We start from the raw sequence: 11,589 nt of genomic DNA, 5'->3' as shown, positions 1-11,589 counted from the left end.
GATGAAGAATTGAAATAAAAAGTCGACAGCAAATGACACTCAAATGTCATTATCTTTTTTAACTTATACTGAACAGAATTTTTAATAGGTTTGGTTAGAATGATGATGAAATCTAAGTCACCAGAGACTCCCTGTAAAACATCAAAAATTTTTGACATTAGGAGGGGACAAAAATATACATAGCTTGTTAAATTAAAATTAATGGATAAAAGGGAATTAAGGTTTATTTGGCTTTTAAATTCAAAGAGAAACTGAAAAATCACCATTTGCCCTTTAAAAGTCTAGCTTAAATTAACTTCATGTAACAATCAATTTTAAGTTAGTGTACCTTGTTATCTGTTGTAATTTTAAGTTGATGCTGAAATTTTGTAACTTGCTCATTCAATCGGTCAATTTCTACCTCTTTTTCCTGCATTATTTGAGCAAATTTCCCAAATAGCACATGTTGGCCCTGAGTAGAGATAGCATCAAATTCCTTTGTAGCAAATCCTAGTTTTTCCATTTCGTCCTAGAAACAAAAATGACCATCTCAGCTGGACAGATTTACACATGGTTTTTAAACTATCTTTCAAGTTACTCTTATAAAAGATATAGTGCCCAAAATGTATAAGTGAAAAAAAATCAGATATCACAGTTATTATAAATCAAAAATTCTTAAAATATTTTGATAAACTCGAAATTTTTCATTTGTGATGCATTTAAATGTTTATGTTGGCTTAAAAATAAGTTCCATGCAAATCCATTTGCAGCTAATATTCCTCTGTTAAGTACAATTTAGCAGCTGGGTTTAGCAAATGCTTAATACTAAGGCTTGCACAAGACAAAAACTATAAATCATTTACAGGCAAAGTTTTTCTTAACTAATTACCTTAAATAATTTGTTTTCTTGTTCAAGTTCTTGTAGGCGGGTAGTAGATTCCTTTTTCTGTATTTCTAATTGCATATGTAGTTGCTGAACTTCTTCAATCTTATTTTCCAGTTCTTCTCTGAACTGCTCTAATTGTTCTTCTAAGTTCGTGATCTTTCAAACAAAAATTATCAAAAGGAAAGAAACTGTTCATACAAATGTTTGTTAAGAGAGAATGAAGAGTGCTGTATTAGCTCTGTAAAGTATGTATGCTTAAAACACGTGAGACACTGAAGAAAGGAATAGGGTTTCTCTAAGTCAGGTATAACTGTGTGGTTTCTAAACATTTTCAAACTGAAAATGCCCAAAGCAAAGAGGAGACCTTCAGAGGAGCAATGTCTTACCTAAAATATTCTCTGATAAAGCAGAAAGCCTACAAGAGTCATGGGAGGAAAGGAAAAAGTCTACATTTAAAAATTTCTTTTATATTTTAGTTTTTATCTGATAAAATTCTGATAAAAGAATTATCAAAGATAATAATAAAAGAAAGAATTAAATCTGTTATTTTTGCCACCAAGTGAGACTAACTCAATTTAGTCCATATTAATACACAACAAAAGATCTGGCTGCTAGGTGCCTTGTTTAAGGAGAAGGAAGTAGAATTGGAGGTCTGAAATACAGAAACTTAAAGAATAAGTTCGTTATCAATATCGTTTTAGGAAAAAATTAGAGAGCTCCAATACGTAGGACAATAGACATATAGTTCATTTCTAAGGACAGGTTACCATTAATGATAAAGCAATTGCTCTTTGATAGTTATATAGAAACTGGAATGAATGATGAACATTAAGAGTTAATTATTGTTATATTTAAAAAATTGGGTTTGATTGAAGACAGAAACATTTAACCCGTTGCTTTATAGCTACTTATAAATATTTAATGAATGGATGTGCAATTGTGTATTTTCCTGATGATCAAATTGTTTCATTAAAAACCTAAGATTTTAGGAGCAGCATTTAGTGGCAGCTGGCTTAGAGAGCAGTTTATATAAATCATTTATTGCCTTAGAACTTGAAAGGGGGTATATACTGATTACACACAGACACATAATCAGAATCATATCTTAGCACTGGCAAGGTTAAGATCTTCAAAATCATTTAGTCTAATATCTCCCTAACAGAAATAGTATTGATACTAGTAATAGCCATCATTATTGGACAACTTATTAAGTACTACTTAAAATGTTTATATGTATTATTTTTTTAAAACCCTGTAACAAACTTATGAGATCTTTACTAGGTTTATCCTTATTTCAGAGATGAGGAAGGGAGTCACTGGGAGAGGAGTACCTAGTCCTGAAGCCAGGTCACAAGTCCTGAAGCCAGCTTTTGAACCTGGGGAATTTATCTTTGGAGTCTTATATTCTTAACTATCATTTATTGTGCTTCTAATAACTAATGTCTAAGACATTTAAATTATTTTCTGTACACTGGTATTAAACTCAGTAGACACACCTTAAAATATACTTAGTAGTTGTGCATATATAATCATCAGGTTAGTTTGTTGAAAATGGTGATAATTATATCTTCTTCAAAGTTACCTAATGTAATAGTATCTATACCTATTGTTATCTTTTAGATCTACTTTTGATGACAAGGTATTATCTCAACACATACATAGATATTTAAGTTCAAAATTGCTGCCCTACCTCACATGGTATTTATTTTCTTTTTGATACAATAGTTTAAGGTCAAATATTTAGCTCTGTGATCTAAAGCTTTGCTATTCAAAGTGTGGTCCCTGGAGCAGCAGAACTGGCATTACATTGGAACATGTTAGATAGACAGATTCTCAAGTCCCACCCTAGACCTACTAAATCAGAATTTTCATTTTAACGAGATCTCGAAGGGATTCATATACACATTAAAGTTTGAGAAGCCCTGGTCTAAAGCACTAACATTCTGTCATAAATAGCTGAACTTGAGGCATCATAGCAGAGACTCCAATTCTCAAAAAGGACAGTGTAGGAAATTCTTTCCTTTTATTCAGACAGACTCCAGTTTCTGTCCCAGGCTGTCTTACTACTGAGTCTATAACAACTCCAAACCAGAGTGTTATTAAGGTTTGAAAATGGAACAGTAGTTATTTGTTTTAATTTTGTTTAATTTAGCTACCAAATGCTATCTAGACTGTTTAGATTACTTTAATTTGCACCTACTTGTGTTTTCTTTTTAAGTCTTTTGTGTTCTTCAAAAGTGTATATGCCTCCTCAGTTAGTAGATTCCTGGAAGTCTGATGCTAGTTTTAACTGGACAGTGGTGGTCTACACCCGGTAAGAGCTCAATAACTGCTGAATGGCAGTCTTTAATACTTCTACCAACAAGACAAAACACGCGCCCATGCTATGGCAGTACAGTATCACAGAGCTCCAGAATCAGAGAAATAAATTGAAGGAATTCTTGGCAACCACTTACTGTGTTACCATGAGCAAGTTATTTAACCTCTCTTAAGACCTGGTTTACTCATCTATAAAATGGAGATGACAATAGAGCCTATACTCAGAGAGAGGATAAGGATTAATACCATAAGGCATTTAAATACTTAGCACTTTCTAGCACAGACCTAAATAAAGTTAACTATTATTATTTATTAGTGCCATCCGTAAGCCAGATCTTAAGCTAGATTACCTATACTATCTGTATAAAGAGCTATTGAAGGCATCTTTTTCTTAAAGAAATTCTTCCTTCTATTTCTTGACATCATTCCCCTTCTCTTTCATCCTGAAACTCCTATCTTTTAAAGTTTTCTTCTCTTTCAATTCATTCTGCATTTCTAAACATTATAATAAACTTAAAAAAAAGTTTTACACAAATTTAGGCTATGAGAGTAGTAGAAGGTATTTCAAATACAATGATACATATAGACATATTTATACTCCATCAGCTAACTGAAAATATTTGCCTAGTGCAGGAGAGAATGCTTAAATTATTTTCATTAAAAGATGTATGTTTTAATTTTATATTCCTGTCTTTCAGTCTCGTTGAAACTGTGATTAGTGACACAGCACTTGTCACTGTTATTAAAAACTAGTAGACCAGGGCCAGCTATCAGTTTAATTCTTTACTCACTCATTCAACATGTCTGGCTCTGTCTCAGACGTGAGTGTTGGTTCTCTAAGGTCTCTTGCAGTTCTAAGCAACTATGATTCTGAGTAAAAGGTAGACAGTTACTGGGGATTTACGTCAAGAAATTAAAGTGTTAGTAATATTATATAAAATTCAAAAGATTATAAAAATACAAAATTAGTAAACTTAATCAACAATCCATAATCAACTATCGTTGCTTTGGGGTCCAGTTTTGAAGGTCTATTTTTTTTAGGGAGCATACAATTTGACTATTTAGTGTAAAGTAAATCTTTAAATGTTTAATCCTTTTTAAAACATACAAACAAAAGTGTTCCTGCCTCTCACAGAAAAGCCACACAAAATAAAAAAGAATGTTTCAGATAAACATTAGTTAGTATTATGTTAGTGAGAAAATAATCCTTCTCATGGGAATGATCATTTCTATTAGTCATTTATATAGATTTTTTTCTCCTCTAAGCTACAGATTCTCTGAGCTGTAGTTCTAGCTGATGTCTAAGTCATTCTTGTATTTTTTCAAAGTACTCACTAACATTTATACATAGGTTAAACTGAACAAATATTTGTTGTTAGACTATATTAAATGTCCTGAGAAAACTATATGAATAGAGATAAAAATCTAATTTAAAAAATTTAAACATTTTAAATGATATATCACTAGACAATGTAGATGACAAATTGTCTTTGAAAAATTAACAGTAGATAAGGATTATTTAATTAAAAATTGGAAAGTAGTGTTTTAAAAGTAGATTTTTTTTTTTGAAGGGGGAGTAGAAAAACATAGGAGAACTTTATATAATTACTTTATTATTAATCTTTTGTTTTTTGAACATGTTTAGTATATTGTAAAACAGCACTATAATGTCCTGTGGCAATACAACTTAAAAAAAAGAACCCACAGTAAAGTAGCAATAATAATTCAAAGCCCACAGTAAAGTCAGCTGAAAAAGAGATGCCACTTTTAGCCCAAACACTACTATCCCTCTTTACTTTCCTCTTCATTCAATTCATATCTACCAAATTGGCCTCAAAACTTCTTGCTGCATCAAGGCCTTTACACTTGTCCCCTCTACCTGGATCACTCCTCCTCACACCAACTATCTGTTCAAATGTTTACCTGTCATCAAGGTTAACTTAGGCAATGAACTAAGAAACAGTCTAAACTTTGTTTTAGACCACAAACTCCACTCTATTCAAATGATATTTTCAAAGTGTCTTATTTAATATAATTCAAACCACACTTTATTAAAAATAAACTCCTTACCTCTTTTTCCTTTCTGTCTATAGCATCTCGTTCCGCCTGTAATTGTACTTCTAAGGACAGTTCTGCTTTAGCTTCCAGAGCTCCAAACTGTTTTCGGTCCTCTACCTTTAAATATATAAGAATTTTCTCAAAATTTCAGACATTAAATCTTGATTATCCTTTTTAATTGGAGAGGTAGCAATTCACTTTCTCTTAATTAGGATAATCTACATTAGTGAATAATCAAAAAGTTACAGATATTCAGTTTTGAATGCATTTTATAGAAATTCAAATAGGAAAGTTTGACGCTTTTAAAATTCATTCATCAGATAAAACGAAGGCTATTCCCTCATCTGCCCTACTCTTAAGCTTCCTTATCCTGCCCTCCTTCTATTTATTTTTGCTTTTTGCAAAAATTACAATGGGAATAGATTTCATTATTACTTCTTAGTTTGGGGTAAAGCATCAGGCTAAACTGGTGTCCAAGCTCTTTCACTTGGCTATTATTTTAGAATTACAACTTTGTTGATGGTTAAAAGCATAATTAATTCTTTTGGCTTAACTAATTTTCCTTTCTCAGGACTAAGATACGCAAAGAACATCTGGGGATAAGAATAAATAGTAATGGTTATGATGTCAGTGAAGACGTATATATTATATAATATCAACAAAAAGTCGATAGCAATTTTTTACTTAAAAGAACTGATGTTCGTGTTACTAAGAGTAATCTGCATGAAAACATCTGCTAAAAATCAACCCAAAGAAAATGGCACACCTTTTGAAAAGTGTCTGTGCTAATGAGTAAGGCTTGCTCCAGTTCCCTTACTCTGAACTCCAGTTTCTCAATTTCTTCATTCCGTTCTTGTATATCCCTCTGAAGCTGCTCTTTGGAGAGTAAAAGCTCACTGCATTTGTCTGTTTTTTCTTTCAGATGGTTTGTTAACTGTTCGACCTGGAAATATAATAAGCAAAATCTGTAAATTTAACCCATTTCCCCTTTGCCCCAAGGATACTTGCTAGCGGCACTTGCAGCTGCAGCGTTTACCCTGAGGTAACTTGCAAGGAAAAAAAAAAAAAGATAAGTCCTAACCTTACCCCCAAAGTTTGCCACAAACTAGCTCGCTTTTATTATTATTTTCACATCGCTATAGTATATTGATATTCTCTGGAAACAAATCATTCTATTTATGTATTGTTTTTAGGAGTGGCATTTACATTTATAAAATATAGTAATTCTCGATCCCTGAAAATGTCAAATCCTAGAAAATGCAGCATTCTAAAATGTGATGGTAACATCGTTCTCGAATAGTTAGTTGTTAGCCGAAGATTCATTTGATGAATCCGGTTTATGTACACATTTCTGTTACATTAAGATTAGAGGCAAGTTCTGCTTAGGAAAACTCCAAGAACAGTTTTTATATTTTATTTTCACACTGAAAACCAGTCAGATTTGCTTCAGCCTCAAAAGCGTGTTTATGTAAAATTAAATTAATGCTGGCAGCAAGCTATATATTTTTTCTAAACGGGAAATGGGTTAAAAAATTTCAGCAAGTTAACACATCTATCCTCATTTCAAAAGTATTTTTAGATGCTATGCTAATTTTATTTTTGATAAGAATAGCAACTATTGTCTCCAACTATGGTTACATTTTCTGAGTTGATAAAACTAAACAGCACTAGGTAAGAGAAATGATATTGTTTCTCCAGCCCTTTAAAGAAGTTCTTTAAGACTAAGACTTCCTTCAGCTAGAAGGAAAAAATAACTTTTAAATGTTGAATTACAACCTCTAAAAACATAACTACACTAAAACCTAATAAAGATAAGTTTACACAGTACCAGCGTATACTCTTATGTGAGATAAAATTACCTAAAAAATCTTTTATGGATCCTATTTTTCTTTCCACAAGTGGTTATAATCAATATATAACAATACAATGGTTCTAAATACCAAAAGGATAGGAAGGGATGAAGGAGCTTTAATATAATCACTTGAAATACTTTTTCAGCCTAAACATTCCACCAGCTCAGAATAAAGATGAGAATGTGGGGTGGCGAGAGCGATCTGCGTACCTTGAAAATTTCCCTAAGTGATTCTGATATGCAGGTCCATTCAAGTAAATGGATTTGTGACGGAAGGATACAGGAAGATTTAATAAGATAGCTTTGAAATTAGTTCTGATTAAGTGGAGAGAGAAAGCTTACTAAAAAAGAAATATGATAGTAAGAAAAGAAGGAATACTACCCTATTTCAGTGAGATACTTGGAGGAAATTATCTAAAAATGATACTTATTCCTCAAAACATTAAAAGAAATGAAAGCTTACCTACAATTTACATGTTCGAGGATGACAGCAATAAAGCTGCTGAGAGGAAACTAACAAAAATGGGTAGACTAAGATTTGGAGTAAGGTCAAAAGAAAACACAACAAAACAGGCACAGCCAAGTGGCACAATACACTATTACAGTTAAGATCTTTTTTTGATCTTGAGAAAATTAGAGGTAAACTGCATAGATTAGTGTTAACAGGGTAGAGGATAAGAAACCCCACAGAGACAGAGAAACTTCATTGGAGTGGACTGAGAAGAGAATGGGAGATGGGGAAGTAAAGAGTGAACAGAGACAACTCTTGATCAGTTTTGTTGGGAATGGGAATAGAAAAAAAAGTAGAGAAGTTTGTTTAAATGGGCAATACTAGAAGATAAATGCAGGTGAGAATGATTCCAAATTTTAATACAAATAAGTTTTAGGGTTTTAAGAACTTTCTCATGTTGAATATTTAATTTTTGGATTTTGAAGATTTTCATAAAATAGTAAGAATTCCTTTGAAGTTTTTCACAACATGCATCTTATTTTGCATACAGTATACAAATTATTGTAAGGGTCTTACCTCTCTAGTTTGGTGTTCATTGATAGGCTGGAATCGAGGTACAACTTTAAGCTGCTGTTCTAGTTTCTGTATTTCCTGTTGGAATACATCTCTCTCATGTTCTCTATCAATGGCCTGCTCCTGAAGTTTAATAATAACAACACTAATTGAAGAAACTATTTATTGAAGCTATTATTTCCTTTACAATCCTTTAGTTGTAGGTATAGTTTTACTTGAAAACAAACAACGAAATATCCCAAACCAAAAGGTTTACAAAGATAACACTTTTTTTGGTACAGAGCCTACTTGGGCTCTTTGACTAAAATTTAAACACTTAAATATTATTTGAAACACATTTATTTTTATTCAAATAATGTTAAACATAAAGTGAAATAAAAATATTCTCCTTAAAATGAATTTACTTTTTTGGAGCAAAGGAGGAATTCATTCCACTGTAATTTAGTTATTACACAAAATAAATAGAACAAATTGTTTACTAAATCGATTTCTTTCATCCTAATCTATGTTTTATGCCTAAAATTATAATGTGTAAGAATGATTCTCTGATCTGTGAAGAGAACATCAGGCTTACATGAAACCCCAAAGAAGAAAATCCAAGTGAAATTAGAGATGTAACATCTTTTGGGAAGAGAGTAATGACGGCACGACAACCGTTCCAGTGCCTTGTTTCCAGGAGCACACTGTTATCTGTAATGTTTATCTTTTGTGGGTGAAACAATGGTGGCCAATTAGCTCTTAGGATCCTCACCTGCTTTGGCTGCTGGTTAAAGGAAATAATAGGACAAGCTTCTTCACTATGAATTTGGAAAGGCTAACTGGTAGGGCTTCTTCATAATCTGCCTGTACTGCTTTTAATTCTGATCACTGTACAATAACAATTGCAATAAAAATTTTAAATTGTAATAGTACTTTTCAATTAATTGGTGGAGACACAGAGATGAAAATGTTAGAATTCATGAGTCTCTTAGTAATTTAAAATTCACAACCTAGGATAGCAGCAGGTAGCATTCCACTGAGAAAAGTCAATACTTAAATTGAGAATACTTACATCTAAAAATTTTCTCATTTTTTCTAACTGCTTTTCCAGTGCTTGGTTTTGTTGTCTTAAATCCATTAATTCAGCAGTTTTTTCTTGTTCCAGCTCTATAAATCTACTGACTTGTTCCTCGACATCTATTTCTAGAGCTTTCACTTGTTTTTGAAGGTCATCACGTACTTTGTCAGCTTGACATTGTACTTCTAGTTTTTCCTTCATTAGTTTTTCTGTCTCCTGTAGTAATTCTGTTTATAAAATGCAAAAATATACTAAGTTAAATCACAATGTTATGATAGTGAAATCACCCATTACTATGATCAAATTTTATTTTAAATGCATGTAAAAAAGAAAATATTCTTATGAAAATGTCAAAATAACGTATTCTTATATCAGTTAGTATCAATAAAATTATATAAATCAACAAAAAGAATATGTCCTATCACTAAAAGAAAATTTTTGTGAAAACACCACAGCAAATGACTCGCCCCCCCACCCCCCAAAAAATCCATTTTACTATGAGGAAAAGAACAAAGTCTAATTAAATTCAAGCATAGAAATAACTCACCTCAGGCAAAAATCAATTCATTTTAAACACACACTTTTATATGCATATAGAATACACATGAAGATCAAATATTGCAAATCTTTAACCAAGGCAAATAAGTGTTATAGAAAAAGAAATACAACTGTAATCAGAATTTCTTGTTAGTCTTACTCCTTATTAGATCCATATTCCTGAGTTAGTCTTACATGCTCACAAGTACGTGCATCAAGGGAAAACTGACAAGAGAGGTAGTGTGGCACAGTGCTTAAGAGCTGAGACTGTGTATGGATTCAAATCCTAGCTCTGCCACTTATCTCCTATGTGACACTTAACATGATGTCCTTCAACCTCCTTATACGTAAACTGGGAATAGTAATAGTACTGATCTCTAAGAGTTACTATGGGAGCAAATGAGTTAATATATGTAAAGAATAGTATCTAGGGCATGGTAAGCCCTATATAAATGTTGGCTGTTAATATTAATCATATAATAATTAAGTATATATAGCAAAGTAAAACAATCCTCTAATGAAGAAAATGGAAGAAACATAGAGTTTGCCAACACTCTACTCAGGACTAGGAATCTATACAAACTAGCTTCGCTTTTAAACCAATACTGAGTTAAATGTTAACATAAAAGTTAATCAACCAGAAAGTCTCTTTACTAAATTTCCTTGATTCTGTTAATACCATCATCTTATATATATCTTGATTTAGAAACAGTATTTTGAAAAAGTCGTAGGCTGCAAGGATTTAATATATTTGTTAAAGAAAAAAAAATGTTTTAATAAACCAACATTTTCATTAAAAAATCAAAATGGTCATAAACTCTGTGGAGAAATAGATATGATGATGGTGACTATGAATCTTAGTTGTTAAGTTCAAATATAAATATGTAGTTTTATTGTAAGAAAAGATTTTGTTACAGAGAAAAACTGTTAAGTATAAAACACAACAGCAAAATTAGAGATATGTTAGCTGGTAGAAAATTCAAGGGTCATCCAGATTTTGGAGTTGTAAATTTACCACCCAAAGACTGGCCATGCAATTGTATAAACACACCTGATCCGGGTGCTGCATCGACTGCAGCATCTACTAGTCCTATAAGAACAGAAAACAAAACAAAACAAAAACACACACAGAACAAAAATACAATTTACATGTCTTCTATTTTCTAAAATAGGATAATACACACACACACACACACACAAAAGAATTAGAAGTAAAAGTTGAACCACTGATGATTATCATTGGTAACATTTTGAGATATACCAGTGTTTCCTGAATATTTTAAATGTATGAAAATGAAAAAAAAAAAGGCATCTATACCTTCCACATTAAAAATTCCAATTCTAAACCTGTACTAATTTGAGCAACTTCACCATATTACAAAGATGTATGTTGTATTTCTAAACTGATAAAATTCAACTAGTAAAACTACACATAATTCCAACCGCATGTGTAATATAAAAGTGAGAGGATACGATAAAAAGGATTTAAAGTTCCATTGTTACAAAGATTGACATTTATGTTTTCCCTGCTAAACACACTGTACTTCAAGATGTTACTCACTTTTTCATTTAAGAAAAGATTAAAGGATATTTGCAAATTTGTATATTCTTTGAACTTAAACTAGATGTCAGCCTACTTCTAACAGCAAGATCTTTTCAATAGATTCTCCTGCAGGCTGAAATCCACCCCCACCTGCTCATTACTAGTGCCATTATCAGTACTCGGTTATTTAATCCAAGTATATATTTTTGCTGTCTTTCTGCTATTAAAAGAACTAAGTCTTACACAATTAAAAAAATATCCTGCCTCATTATGTGCAGCTTTCTCTTGAGGCAGGGGTTTGAGGAAAGATGAAGAATTATCTCTTTCTGTTAAA

At 31.9% G+C, this 11,589-nt stretch overlaps 1 protein-coding gene across 1 annotated transcript in view; it reads right to left on the bottom strand.

The window, feature by feature from the left end:
* Window positions 1-11,589, bottom strand: part of AKAP9 (A-kinase anchoring protein 9) — a 146,044-nt gene that overhangs the window by 26,735 nt on the left and 107,720 nt on the right. The window contains 6 exon segments of the mRNA XM_006911885.3: window positions 329-508; window positions 869-1,021; window positions 5,255-5,359; window positions 6,009-6,185; window positions 8,122-8,241; window positions 9,170-9,402. Of these exon segments, the coding sequence (XP_006911947.1) occupies window positions 329-508; window positions 869-1,021; window positions 5,255-5,359; window positions 6,009-6,185; window positions 8,122-8,241; window positions 9,170-9,402 (968 nt within the window).

Source organism: Pteropus alecto, unplaced genomic scaffold (assembly GCF_000325575.1).
Source record: "Pteropus alecto unplaced genomic scaffold, ASM32557v1 scaffold21, whole genome shotgun sequence".
Taxonomy (NCBI): domain Eukaryota; kingdom Metazoa; phylum Chordata; class Mammalia; order Chiroptera; family Pteropodidae; genus Pteropus; species Pteropus alecto.
Note: the sequence above shows the minus strand (reverse complement) of the source record. Positions and strands in the feature narration are given on the sequence as shown.